The following is a 14,835-nucleotide window of genomic DNA, read 5'->3' as shown; positions in this document are numbered from 1 at the left end:
GAGACCCAGGGAAGAGGGGTGGCCTGGCTGGCTGCTGATGACAGAGACGAGTGGCCTGAATGCCCAGCGTTCGTCAGAGCAAAGGATGCCCAAGGACCTCCTCTACAGGTGTCTTAGTTCCTAAAAAAGAGAGAGATTGGAGGGCTAAAGGGATGGAGAAGAACTCCCACAGGCATCCTGCCTTTCTTTTCTTCCCCAAGGGATGGGAACTTGGGGTCAGCAAGAGGGGGAGGGGGAGTGACAGTGCACGGCGGGGAGAGAGGGGAGGGACTGCCTCCCGCACCCACAGCGGTGCACAAACGCATGAACACACACGCGTGCACTCCTCCTTCCGTTCTGGTCCCCCTGTGAGAGGACTGAGTTGCGGGATGAGATCAGACGAATTCTAAGTGTGACTTTGGCCCTTATCTAGGAGCCGGACATTCCGGCGGCAGAACGGTAGTGGGCTTTGGGTCTTAAAGTGGTGATTGCACTTTTTATGACCTACGAGCGTTCAGAAGAGCTTCGAGGCTTGGTGAAGGGGCCAGGGACAGTGGTGGGGAGGTGGAGGAGGAGGGTGGAGAGAGCCAGTTCCACGAAAAACTGTTTCATGATTACTTCTCTCCTACTCCCACCCCAGCCCCCATGAGCCCTGCTCCCTTGTTCGACATGCCGGACACACTCCCCCTTCAGTGCCGGCACTGAATCCAAACTGCCACAGATGAACTCATTTCGTCCCCCCGCTGACCTGTCTGGTGGTAGTTTAGCCTGAGCGCACCAGCGACCAGGCTTTTCCAGGCCCTGCCCCTCTCTCCCTTCCATTTCTCTTCAGTTCTCTGGGTCTCACCTGTGGCACCTGGCAAGGCTTCTCCTTAAATGGTGGAAAGGATCATGTACATTTTCTCAGGCTCATAAATCCCCCCGGGGCTAAAGCACTTCCTCCTGATGTTTTTCTCCATTTGCCACTGGATTTATTGGAACTGGGGGAAAGGATGCATTTCTTAGTGAGCAGACGCCAAGATGACTTCTTTGTAGGGTGTGGCTGGTAATAATTTAATTAGCCCAGCTTTTTTGGGAAAAACACTTTAATTAGTTTTCGCTTAAAATACACCATCTCGATGGCCTCTTCTTCCCCACTTCTATCCCCTGGGTGAAGCCCCAATTTCCCATCCACACTTGGCAGCAAGTCTCAACCTGGTTTGTTGCTGTTATTGGAAAAGTAAAACACAGAAGGTTATTTCAGTACCACACAGGATTATGACACATGTTGATTGATTCCTGTAGGTCTGGGAGACTGGGGAAGGGCAGGACGCCTCAAGTAGTCACCCAGAGTGGCCTCCGGAGAACGTGAAGTTCCAGCCCAGGCTTCTGGACCCCAGTCCCACTCCAGGAGGCTTTGAGAAAAGATGGCTGAAACCCAAGGTGGAGGTCAGGAGCATCTTGGTGAAGGAGTGGGAGGGAGGGCCTCCAGCCCCTCAGACAGAAGGGAAGAGGTCTCTCCAGGTGAGCCCGTCCCCCCGCTTCTTGTCCAGCCACCTGCCGCAGTTGAAGATGGTGGCCACGCCAGTGCTGGTGTTGGTGACCTCCACCTTGTCCACCAGCCAGCCCGAGTAGTAGCCGCTGCTGTCATGTTCCACTCGTACCTTGCGTAGCTCGCCCAGCTCCAGCGTCTCCAGGAAGAAGCGGTCGGTGCTGCCCCGCTCGAAGAGGTTGCGCATTTTCTGCTTCAGCTCCCGCTTGCCCGTGTCCCCGTTGGCCCCAAAGATGGTCACGAAGACATTGGCGTCGGTGCCTGCCCCTGGCTCATAGCCCGTCGTCACGATGACCTCGTACTTGACTGGCACCAGGCTCTGGATCTTGCTGGCGAAGCTCTCAGTTGTTTTGGTGACCTCAAATACTTTGAAGTACTTCCTCTTCCTCTTCAGGGGGATGAGGGAGTCACAGTTGAAGAAGTACCTAATGGGGAGGGAGGAGGCTCTCTGGACACCGGCCGAGGCTCCCACCCTCACCCTGCGCCCCGGGTCCATACACGATTTCTTCCCCAGGTGGCAGGATATTGGGGCTAGAGATGTCTGCATTGAAATACGAGGATGGAGCCTTTCTTATCTTAGAATTCACAGTGAGTGGCTTCTCTATTCTTGTAGTTGCTCCTTGATTCTTTTACCCTGCCCCCTTTATATTCCACGTGCGATCGACCAGCAAATAGCATTGACCCTGTATTTAAGATATGTCCAGAATCAGCCACTTGAAAAAGTATGCGTTGGCTCACTATCTGCTCTGCTGTTCCTCTGGTCCAAGTCACTAGCACCTCCCCCTCACGACAGATCAGACCCCCAGCTGGTCTACTTGTTTCCTGCGGTCCATTCTTTGCACAGCAGCCAAGTGACTCTGCAGACATGTAAGCCCAAGAATGTAATTCCCCTGCTCAGAACCCTCTAATGTCTTCTTAGGTTAAGTAAAACCCACCTCCAAGACCCTTTGAGACTAGCCCCTCTGCCTGGTGTTTGCCTTTCTGACTCGGCCGCTGGCCTTCTCTAAGCTCACTCCACAGCAGCCAGGCGGTCCCCTTGCTCTTTCAAAGGGACTGATGAATATTTCTACCCAGTTTTGTCACCTTCAGAGACAGCTGCAGGATCCAGAGTGACAGTCCCAGGCAAAGGCAAGTGGAAACGTCACTGGGGAATGTGTGCTCCCAAATCCCTTGCACTGGGCTGAGTTGAACTATGAGTGTGTGTGCATGGTCTGTGGAGTGAAAGGGGTAAGAGAAAGCCCTTACTGAAGAAACCACCATAAGCAGAAGCAAATCTAGGGACAAGAAAAATGGTCTCAGACCAGAAAGTCCCCTCTCTACCCCCACCCCACACAACGCCAATTTTAGCCTCTGGCTAATGGTAGTGAGCCCAGTAATTCATCACAAAGGAAGAAGTCAGAGGGCATGGTGGGAAAATGCTGCACTGGGTCGCCCCGGCCCTGCCACCCACCACCCGTGTGACCTTGGACAAGCCAGACCCCCTACTCCGACCTTGGTTTTCCCCTTGGCAATGCTAGAGGTTTGAACTGAACAACTGCTCTGGTTTCTTCCCACTCCCAACTGCTAGAATTTTAACAGCTTTGGAAATAAGCTCTCCTGGCACTGACTGATGACATCAGGGAGGTAGCCCTGAGAGGGTGTGCCCAGCGTACAAAATCAGACCCCTCTTAGATCAAAATCCGTAACTGCGAAAAGAGTTTGTTTTCCTGCACGCTTCCTAAATGCCAAGCCTTTGCGTTCTTGCATCTCATTAGTTCCCACAGCTACCCAGAGCTGTAGGCATCATCCTCCCATTTCACAGAAGGGGAAACTAGGTCTTGGACGAGAAAAGTCACCACCTAAGGAGAGCCAGAACAGGGCCCGGGACCCAGTCTTCCTAGCCCGCCGAGGAGCCTGCCACTGAACGACACAGGGAGGAAATCCTTGTTCTGCTTCAAGATCCCTCTTCCTCCAGTTACCACTTGATAAATGCGGATTGTTGTTACATGCCACATTTTCTTAGAGGGGATATAACTTCATTCTTTGTTTAGACATTCTTTAAAAATGTATTTCTTTATGCAAATCCTCACTGATATACATAATTCTATATAAATGCACAGATCATGTGATCACATGCGTGTTTTTCTAAATGCACTCTTTTTCTTCTTTTCGCTTGGCTCTCTCTCCTTTTTCCCTCCTTCCTTTCCACTTCAACATCCCACCTTTACCTCAGATAACCCATGTAACAGTTGCGGGTGTATCTTGCCAAATTTCCTTCCATTTCACTCAATCCTGCACAGACCCACATAGACACAGACATATGCGGGACGTCAGTGTTCCCTTTACAAAATGGCATCGTATAATATGTGTTTTCCCATATCTTACTTTTCCTGGGAATTGCTCCAAGTCATCTGGTACATATTTAATTCATTATTTTTAATGGCTGAAAAATATTCCCTGGTATAGCTATAAGGAAAAGATTTCTAATAGATATAATTAAGATCACCCAAAAGGTGGGACCCTAGGGCTTTGTGGAGTTAAGACTCTAGATGTGGGAGGGGTTTGAAGTGGCGGGGTTGGAAGGTTGGGGTACCAGGTGGTGGGTATTATAGAGGGCACGGCTTGCATGGAGCACTGGGTGTGGTGAAAAAATAATGAATACTGTTTTTCTGAAAATAAATAAATTGGAAAAAAAAAAGACTCTAGATGTGGAAGGACACAATCCAAGCTTTTCCCACTAGAAATGAGGATAGGGTCATCAGAAAGAATAAAGGCAAAATCAAAGAAAAACGAATGAAAAGAAATTAAATATATTTGAAAAACATGTAAATATGATCACACTTCTGTGAACAGTGTGTAATTTGAATTTTTATAATGACTTAATTTTTAAAAAATATTTATTTATTTGAAAGAGAGATACAGAGAATGCACAAGTAGGCAGAGCGGCCGACAGAGGGAGAGGGAGAAGCAGGCTCCCCACTGAGCAGGGAGCCTAATGTGGGGCTCGATCACAGGACCCTGGGATCATGACCTGAGCCCAAGGAACCCACTCAACCGACTGAGCCACCCAGGTGCCCCATGACTGTAGATTTTATTTATTAGAGAGAGAGAGCACACACGAGCAAGGAGGGGTAAGGACAGATGGAGAGCGAGAAGCAGACGCCATGCTGAGCAGGGAGCCCGACTGGGGACTCAATCCCAGGACCCTGGGACCACAGCCTGAGCTGAAGGCAGACGCTTAACCAACGGAGCCACTCAGGTGCCCCCAAAGACTTATTTATTTATTTGAGGTTGGGGAGGAGCGGGAGGGGGCGTGTAGAGAATCTCAAGTAGACTCCATGCTGAGCTGGGAGCCCAACGTGGGGCTCAATCCCACGACCTTGAGATTATGACCTGAGCGGAAACCAAGAGTCTAACATTCAACAGACTGTGCCACCAGGGCACCCCAATATGATTGTGTGTTATATATGATATTGGGCTAAAACAATAGTTATTTTTGGTTAAAAAAAAAAAAAAGAAGAAAAGAAAAGTCCCTGTGTGGGTCCTTGCACCAAAATCCTGAGGATCTTAGTGGCGAAGGAGGACTGGTTAGAAGGAGGAGGAGTCAGAACTGGAAACGGATAGAAAGGAAATTTTGAGATTACTATGTTTATGGGAGATTGAGATTAAACTCTTTTGTAATTCACGGAAGCCCAGTTATTAACAGGACCGCAGACACAGACACATCATCCTTCAGGAACCACAGGCTTGTGCCCTGCCCACGCCGGCAGGAGTACGACCTGTGAGAGTGTCTTGAGTTGGGGCCCCTGTCAGCCACCCCCCACCCCCGCCACCAGACGCCAGGGAACATCCAGCTCTCTTCCCAGAAGGGGACAGCAAGCACAGGGAGGTGATGGGAAATTGCCCGAGGCCAACCAGCTGACCAGATGACAGCCCTAGTGTCGGGGGTCTGGGCCCCCTGCACCTCCCTTCCCATCAGGAAGATCCCCCACCCCATGGACATCCTTCCTACCCCTCCAGCCCTGGTGACATTGTGACAAAAAGGCTACAACTCTTGAGAGTGTAGGAATGGCGGCTTCTTTCTACTGGAAGAGAAATCCTGTAACTTGGCTCCCTGGACTGTGGGGTAGGAAGTTTATGGGCTGAGCCCATGTTTTTCCCTTCCTTCCAAGACTGGAAGGCGCTGGGTGGCGCTGAGATTTTGGGCTCCCTCTCTCAAAGCCAACATTGTTGGTTTAAATCAACAGGGACGATTTCACTTTATTATCGCATTGCATGATATTGTCTTGTCTGGTTTGGTCTGTTCTGGGGGTCTGCAGAGGTGTGGCGCGCACAGCCATACTCCATGTGGCTGGCGGGATGTACCAGGTGACAGAAGGGGCTCTGACCTGGCCTGGGCTTGCTGGGTGAGTCGGGAACTCATCTGGGCCTTCCGTGTCCCTGTTCTCCAGTACCCATCAGTGCCGCTCCAAGCAACCGCACCCAGAACTCTGGCAGGATTTATTGTACCTGCTGTTTTTTCTCTAAAAGAACAATGGCTCACAGTGCAGCCTGAAAGGGACTCAATTATGTCCCAGCTCCAAATTCCTACGTTGCAGCCTTAACCCCCAGTGTGATGGCATTTGGATGGGATCTGGGAGGTGAGTAGGTTTAGATGAGGTCTAGGATGGGGCCCTTTGAGGGGAGTAGTGCCCTTATAAGAAGAGGAAGAGACACCTGCGTTTTCCCTTTCTCTCTCTTTCTTGCTCTCACTCTGTCTGCTGCAATGACACAGCAATCCAGGAAGAGAGACCTCGTCAGGACCCAGCCAGGCTGGTACTCTGACTTCCCATGTCCAGCCTCCTAAATGGTGAGAAACGGGTGTCTGCTCTTGGAGGCACCCAGTCTGTGGTCTTTTGGTGCTGCAGCCTGAGCAGGTTAAGACCGAAGCTTGGAGGTCAGAACACTTTCCCGGCAAATTCCCAAAGGAAGCTTGGTCCGAGGGAGCCTATCCCAGGATGTCTGCCTGCTGCAGGGGGGCGGGTGGGGGACACAGGCACACATGGCTCTGAGAAGCTTGGGCTTCTGGAAGCTGGAGCCTAGAGGCCGAGCCTACACCTGGCTGCTGCTTCTGTCCGCTGCACTCACCGGGAAGGCATAGCCATGAGCAGGTCACCAGGAAGGCATGGCCAGGGGCAGGGTCTGTGCCAGGAGGGGTGGGCCACAGTTCTTGGCGGGGGCCCAGCAAGCAGGCTGGCCCTGTGAGTTGTGCACCTCGCCTGTCACTCACTCCCCAGGCCTAGCCTCCCAGAGGCAAGCACTGCCCCCGGTTGGCATCTCTTTCCTCCCCTCCTGGTGCCTCCAACACTGTCTTTCCTGCCTTCAAGGGCCTCCGGGCTCTTTCTGGCATCCAATGTGGTAACTAAGTGGTTTTAATTAGAAAAACTGATGGCTGTGGACTGTTACCCAGGTAACTAAAACCCTTAATCCTCCAGAAATGCCCGAGTCTCCAGAAGGCCCTGGAGGGTGGGGGTAGGGGGATGCAAAAGCTCCTTATCCAGAGTCCTCAGAGGCAGGTGGGCCATGGGGTGACTCCAGCTGGTCTCTGGTTCCCACTCTGCCCACTGGGAGGGCGAAGCAGCCAGCTTCAAAGCTGTATTTCTTTGTCGTTGCTCAGGGAGGGGAAGGGAGGGGAAGGGAAGGGAAGAGCCTGCTGTCTGCATTGTCTGGCTCACTCAGGGGTTTTTCCAAGGAAGCATCCCTGGATTAAAAGGCTGGAGTATCCAAGCTCATCTGCTCTAGTCCCTGTCTCTGAGGGTGGGCCTATGGCTCAGAAAGCTCCAGAACAGTACAGCTGCCTCTGCCCTTCCTGCCTTGCAAGTTTCCTGAACAAGGTGGCCTTGAAGGGGACAGCTCCCCGGGGTCTGGTGTCTTGCCTCTGCTCTAGCCCCTGTCTATCCCTGAAGAGTGAGCAGAACGTTGGGGGGTGGGTAGGGGGGAGGTCCATCCCTACAGAGTGAGCAGCACTTCCCGGGGGGCGGGGAGGGGCAGAGGCACAGTACATACACATTGCCGTACTCCATCTCCGTGATGGTGATGGTCTTGACATGCCAGACCAGCTCTCTCTTGGGGATGAACCGGTCCTCCCTGGCAAGGTGGCCCACGCAGAGGGAGGCAATGTCCCCCAAGAAGATGCTGTCAAACTCAAACGTGTCTGTGGTCCCCCTGAAGGAAACAAAGATAGGCCCGTAAGAGCTGCCCGTATCCACTGAAGGAGGTGAGCATTTATTGAGTGCCTACTGCATTCCAGGCACACTGGTCTGAGGAGCAGGGATGGAATGGCAACCACAGCCTGATGTCAGGCTTACGTTCTTTCAGGGGTTTGGTCTAGTTTTGGAACAAGACAACCACAGTCATTAAAAACCCCTGCCTGAGGACGCCTGGGTGGCTCAGTGGGTTAAGCCTCTGCCTTCGGCTCGGGTCATGATCTCGGGGTCCTGGGATCGAGCGCCGCATCGGGTTCTCTGCTCAGTGGGGAGCCTGCTTCCCTTCCTCTCTCTCTCTGCCTGCCTCTCTGCCTACTTGTGATCTTTGTCTGTCAAATGAATAAATAAAATCTTAAAAAAAAAAAAACAAAACAACAAAAAACCCTGCCTGGTCGCAGCACGAGGGGGTGGGACCGTCATGAAGCAGATGGAGCAGGGAGAAGGGGGAGGCCCTGGGCCCTGGGTGTTGAGCTGGGGAGAGTGTTGGGGTTCAGAGAGCAGAGCCATGGGAGGACGGGAAGAGGCCCCCAAGGGGAAACTGACTGGGGTCTTCGGGAAGGAGGCACAGGCTTTACTTGGGGGGTAATACTGGCTTGGCTGAAGCTGGGGTTCAGCTGGGGAAGTGGCAAGGGGAGAGGCAGGGTGCGGCCATCTGTGGCAGTCCAGAGTGCCAGTGTAAGGGGCTCAGACTTCGTCCTGATGCACAGGGAGTTCGAATGAGAGCTATAGTGGGTCACACGGGGGAGACTTCTGTAAGCACTTCTGGAGGGAGCGGAGAGGGGAAGGGGGCATCTGGGCAATTCAGAGGCAGCTCTGGTGTGGAGGAGGGGAGATTGTCGCGGAGTGCCTGCCAACCAGGAATGGCGAGAAGAAGTGCCTTTAACCGAAACTCCAGGCTGATTTCCCGACAGAGCATCTCAGAGGCTCTGTCCTCCCTTCCTCCCTCCAAGCAGAACTCAATTCTATGCTGTCTCTCTTGCAATCTCATGGTTGAATGTTCTCTTTTTCCATGAGGCCATGAGCACCCGGTCTGCACGGACTTGGAGGAGGTCTTCAGTGCTCCCCGGTCCTGCTGCCACAAGGGCTCTCTTTAATTAGCTAATTACTAATTTTTGCCGTAGCTTTCTATTAACTTTTAAAAACTGAAATATATTTGACATAAGACTGTATAAACTTAAGGTGTACATGTTAATTTTATACAGTTTTTATATTACAGCATGACTGCCATTGTAGCGATAATTAGTACCTCTAGTATATTACAGAATTAGTCTTTCTTTTTAATGGTTGACATAATTAAATTCTCATCTAGTAGCCTCTCTTGGAGTGGCAATCCCCTCCTTTCCCTTTTATAAGGGAAACTCCTCGGTCCTGACGAGTTTGCACAGGGCTGGCACACAGTAGGTGATCGGTAAGTGCAGTGTAGGCCCATTTGTATACTTATGGCGCCCACCAAGGGGATTGATTTTGGGGGTCCCTCTCTGACCCACCCCACCCACCGTCACTCCCTTGTGGGAACCCCTCTTCCTACTTCCTAAAGGCCCGTTGTCGGGAAGAATTTTCCACGAGAAACTCTTTGGATCGGTTCTTCCGGCCTTCGAGGATGAGCCAGACGTTCTCCCTGGTTTCACCTCCGTTGCCTGTTTCTATGACGATCTCGTAGGCTGCGGTGAAGAAGGTGGGAGAGGGTCAGCTAGGGAAGCACCCCCTGCCCGTGACTTCCAGGTCCACCCTCTGATCTTAGACCACAGCCTGGGGGCAGGATGGGATCTCCGCAAAAAGGTACTATCAGAAGAGCCTGCACCCCCACCCCGCCGGGCCCCCGCCCCGGGCTACTGTTAGAACCTCTTCCAGTTAGAAAACAACAGCTTTGCCCTGCTGGGAGGGAAGCCCCAGCAAGCAGTGGGGGAAGATGAGTTTGGGAGAGGTGCCGGGGCCTGGTTCTCAGGGATGGACGGCCCCCAAGATGTAAAATGGAGATCATGTGCAGAGAGAAGAGGGGAGAAGAAAGGGACAGGGAAGGGTGGGCAGGCCAGACTCCAGGAGAGCTTTGCAGTTTGTACACAAGCGCCACGTCCTGCCCGGTCTCAGTTCTCACTCCGGTGCCCTCCTCCCCTGCACTGCCCTTGAGCGCGTCTGCATGCACTCAGTGATGTTTGTTATGAGGCTGCCAAGCGTCAGGATGCAGCTAGATTCTGGGGGACACTGGAACTGCCTCTATAGCCCCAGACACACACTGACTACCATAGCCCCCAGACGGAGTGTGCTACCCTGGCAACCCTGCAGCAAAGGGCTGAGGGAGCTCAGGGTGAGAGGGAAAAATCAGCTGCTCATTAACTCTCCAACACCATCTTCTCGTATTTTCTTCCTTGCTCCCCCCATGCACTCTGCCTCCGTGCTGTCCCTGGAGCCCTGGGAGGTGCCCTTGTTCCCTGCACAGCAGTGCTGCCCCCCCACCCCTTGTTCTCTTCACTCCCACTCGCTAGGCTCAGCCTTCATCTCGTCCTTGCTCATGAAGTCTGCCCCAGCCCCTCAATTAAGATTGCAACCCTATGCACCCAGCATTCCTGGCCTGCCTTCAGGGGCTCCACATTTTTCTCTTCTTTTTATCACCTGTTACCTAGGAACATGCTGTGTAGTTTGCTTATGATTTTACTGTTCATTGTACTCCCCATCCCATCTGAATGTAAGCTCCATGAGGGCAGGGGGAGGTCTTTGTTTCACTTACTGATAGATCCCAAGTGCCCAGAACGGTGCCGGGCACACAGGCACTCCATACATATTTGAGCAAATGAATGAATGATCCCGCCACAGGAAGCCTCACGAAGGAGGCAGCATTTGAGCCTGTGCTCAAAGAAGAGTGATGATGAACGTAAGGAGGTTCTAGGCAGAGGGAGGAGCACAAGCAAAGACTGAGGAGGTGAGGAGGGCTGGGAGTTCACGTGAGCCAGCAATCCCTCCCCAGGGACCAGGCCAGAGATGGAGATTTCCAGAGTGTCCCTTGTGCATGTGGCTCTTGGAGCAGTAAAGGAATCAGAAGGTTTGGGATTCTGGATGCAAAGGACAGCTGTTTCTGCACCTTTCTCCCAGAGATGTGATATAGACAATGGAGAGAAGGCATGGCTGTGCCTACAGCTCGGTGTAATGTTAGCCCTTCTGCCCTTGTGACTTCTCTCAAGGAGAGCGTCTGCTGTTGAGATGAGGGAAATGAATCTGGACAAACAGGTAGGTAGCCAATGATAGAGGAGGAAAGCCACAGAGAGCCCATAACTCCTGAAGAAGACGAGGCTCTGTGGGTCCGTACAAATCCCAGCCCAGGACACTGAGGACCTACGATGGCTGAGCCATTGTCAGCTCCCACTGCCATTCTGCTTTCCTCACAGAGGGTGGGCTGAGTTCTGCAAACCTAACACCTGGGAGTTGCAAGTGAATCCTGGGCTTTGTTGAGGAAATGGTTTGTTGGCCCCTGGGGAGGAGGCAGGAGCGCTAGGAACCTAGAGGCTCACTAGGTGAACTCAAGTCAGAGATTCAAGAACTAATGCGGATGGAGTGCAAATGGGCCATAATCCTTTCCTGTTGGTCCTGAGGGTAAGGAAGCCCAGTAAGGTGTGTCAGCAAGGACATTTAGAGAAATTGGGAACAAATGTTGCCAATGGCATCTGTGGTCGTTTGAGAGGAAGTTTCAGTGAACATAGTTCACCCTGTTCTCTTTCCCGGTATTTCATCAGTGGCTTGATAAAAATGTGGAAGGCGTGCCTCTCAAATTTGTGTATATGTGGCTGGGGGGCAGGGAATGGACAAAGGAGCACCAGGGACCTGAAGGAATGGGGCAGGTGGGAACGGTGAACCCAGGCTAGTGGCGATCCGTGTAAGGCCCCCCTCGAGGCCAGCACACCCACAGCGCAAGCCCGGCGGGAGAGAGGAGCACAGCAGCTCCAGCAGGAGTCACCAGCATGAAGGGGGCACCAGCCAAGCCACCATGGGCTCTGGAGGGCATGCGTGGAATTCAAGAGGCAGGACAGGAGAGGGGAGAGCAACCACCCTTGAAATCTTCCTCTTGGGCATGGCATCTGCGGAGGAAGATGAGCAAGGAATTCAGGCTGTCCTGTCATGTGAGAGGTGCTGAATAAACAGGGGTTGTCCTGAGGCTGGAACCGCAGGGACACACGATGCTGGGACAGTGGGCTCCTGGAACTCGCTGTTCCAGATCACCTTGCCCACCTCACAATGTCAGGAGGCCTCCTGCTTTGTGGTTCAGATGGCCAGTCAGCTTCTTCCCTTGGGAGACACCGTCTTCTCTTCCGCTGACAATGTTAAGTACAGAGCTATGGGGTTGGGACTACCAGAGACCATCTTCCCACAGTGTAGACTAAGAAGCAGAGCCGAGAGGAAGTCGAGACAGAGATGTCCTGAAGTGACGGGTGCCTCTGGAGACGACCGAGTCGAAGCCAGCTCCACCTGAGACTTCCAAGTTCTGGGAAACAACACATTTCCTCTGTGCTGGAGCCTCAATGTGGGTTCAGGCCCAGACAACCAAGAGTCCTGACCACTCCTGAAATGCTCTGTTTGACTCCACTGGAACTCCCAAAGAATGGGAGCTTCGAGAACTTGAGTACGAAGATGGATTTTCTGACAGAGCTGCCTGGTAAAGCAGGGAGTCCTCCGTCCCTGGGGAGCTGTCATCAAGCTGGACTATTTCTGGCCTGGAAACTTGGTAGATAAGGCTCAAAGAGCAGCCCTAGGAGGCATCAAGGGAGGGAGAACAGGAAGGGGAAGAGCTGTAAGAGGGGGGCCCTTCTCCTGCTGGAGGATGTCCCAGTGAGGGAGATCCTTCCAAGATCGTGTGTGTGTGTGCGTGCGTGAGTGGGTGTGTGTACGTGTGTATGTGTACGTGTGTGCGTGCTTGTGCACACACAAACTTATAATACTACTGCTCAGCCCTTCCTCTGGATTAATTGCAACAGAATCTGGGATTGGGACCCAGATGTCATTGTTATTTAAAAGTTGCCGATGGCTTTCAGCTTTGCGGCACGCTGGAATCACCTGCAGAGGCAGGTGCTTGCAGACGGCTGGGAGCAGCTCTGGAACTGCTAACAAGAGTCAGAGGTAAAGGCAGAGAACAGGGGCTGCGCCACGTGGAGCAACTGACCCATCTGGAGACCAGCCAAGCCCAGTAAAGACGAGATAGCCTGCAGCAGAGCAGTGAGCCCTGGACTAGGAATCAGGTCACCTGGGTCCTACCAGCTGTGAATGGGCCTTAGATGTGTCGCTTCACCTCTCCGGGTTTTGTTTTCCTTACTGCCGGTATAGAGGTGAGAATTTACACCCAATCCAGCTCAGGGAGTGGGAGTGGAACTGTGAAGGCCTAACGAGAACAGAGGTGTAGAGTGCTTCCCACGTATGAGGCTCTGTTCACGCACTGTGCGGGTGTTGGTTCTCACACCAGGGTACCTGGAAGTGCCCCGAGGCCACAAACACTGAGTGCCACTAGGGCAGGGTCTTGGTTTCACCTACTGGTGTGTCCCAGACCTCAGCAGGGGTTGTGGCATTTGGGAGGCACTTCGTAAACGTCTGCCAAGTGGCTAAATAAAGGTAGCTGAGGACTGGGATGTTTGGCTCCAGCTGTGTCTGAGGCTCTCCCCAGTGTGACCCTCCATCTGAGGACACAGGTATGGTCATCTGTCCCCGTACCATCACCTTGAGGGCACCACGCTGCCATCCGTGGCCTCTAAGGAAAGACAGATATCTAGGACAGCTCCTGGGCTGCCTGCCCCTGCTGTCCAATCTCCCGTCTGTAACATCCTTCCAGAACTAACCCAAGTGCTACTCCCCTCGGCCATCTCCCTGCTAACCCAACCCCCAAAGGTCTTAGCAGCTGCTTGGCTGGAAATCTTCGAAGGAGACTCGGTGATTATACTCTGAGCCACACAAATCTCTCCTCCCCTGGAAGCCAATAGCCTGGAGGAGCCTCTATGGAAGGGGTTTAAGGCTTCCTATTGCATGAAGGGCTGACGCTTCTCCCTCTAACAAGATATGAGGCTCTAAGAGAAAGGACCGCCGCTTCTCTTCGCTGAGCACTAACTGCACACTTATTGTCCCAAAGCTTGTAGAGTTGCAGAAGGCTACAAACATGAGTGGCCCTGTCCCTGACCTATGGAAGCTTCTAGCTATATAGGGACACTAACCATGTGCAAAAGCTGATACAAATAAACTGGAGGTCACAGAGTGGTGTGCACCACTCACGCATCTGTCACGAAGCTGGGCAACTGGTGACTCCTCTATACGTGTGGGGTCTAACCTCTGAATCAGGGAGGAATCCTTGCACCATAAACCTGACCATAAACCTGACAACATCCTTTGGATGTTCCCTGGGACATAATGCTCACCATCTCTTGGAGCAGTTAAGGTCATGATTGGGTAGTTTGGATGGTGCGGCCAACATGAATGGGTGGCTTTCTACCAGAGAGCCATGCTTCCCTTCCATGGTATACAGTTTTTCCCCTGGAGGGGCTGTCCAGCCAGGGACTACATTTCCCAGGTGCCCTTGCATTTGGGTAGAACCAAATGATTAGTTCTCACCAACAGAAAGTGAGTCAATTTTTTATGAAGGTAGGGAAGCATGCCTTCTCCATGCTCTTTTTCCTTTTGCAAGAACTATGGGAGCCCTATGTTGAAAATGGCAGAGACACAGATCAAAAGACCTTGGGTCCCTGAATCACAGTGTGGAAGGTCTCCTGCCAATGACCACACTGGACGGTTTATTACATGAGTAGAAATACATTTTGGTTTGTTAAGCCATTGAGATTTGGGGGTTCACCTCTTACTGCAGTCAGCATTACCTTGAAAACTGAGGTTAAAAAAATCCTTTCTTTATACTGGGCTCTGCCTTTGGTAAGACCTTGAATCTGCTGAACCCAGACTATAGGCATCTGTAATAAAGGAACATCTCCCTAGTCCTGGGATGGCCATCCACTTGGGGGATCAATTACTTTACCCTTTAAATATCCCCTGCCGATCTAAGAAAGAGGCTGCAGGAGAGGCTGGCTCCTCCTACACATTCTGTTTCCAGAAGTCTTGGTTTGTCAGCTGTTGCCACGGGCCCCA

The 14,835-nt window shown here is 52.3% G+C and overlaps 1 protein-coding gene across 2 annotated transcripts in view; it reads right to left on the bottom strand.

Moving 5' to 3' along the window:
- Positions 1–1,454: 1,454 nt before the first annotated feature.
- Positions 1,455–14,835, bottom strand: part of LOXHD1 (lipoxygenase homology PLAT domains 1) — a 151,338-nt gene continuing 137,957 nt past the window's right edge. For both annotated transcript variants that reach the window (XM_044240992.1, XM_044240993.1), the window contains 3 exons: positions 9,263–9,395; positions 7,535–7,693; positions 1,455–1,935 (listed from right to left, as the gene is read on the bottom strand). In XM_044240992.1, coding sequence (XP_044096927.1) covers positions 1,455–1,935; positions 7,535–7,693; positions 9,263–9,395 — 773 coding nt within the window. The remainder of the gene's footprint in view (positions 1,936–7,534; positions 7,694–9,262; positions 9,396–14,835) is intronic.

This window comes from Neovison vison, chromosome 3, assembly GCF_020171115.1.
Source record: "Neovison vison isolate M4711 chromosome 3, ASM_NN_V1, whole genome shotgun sequence".
Taxonomy (NCBI): Eukaryota; Metazoa; Chordata; class Mammalia; order Carnivora; family Mustelidae; genus Neogale; species Neogale vison.
This window is presented reverse-complemented; position numbering and strand designations above follow the sequence as displayed.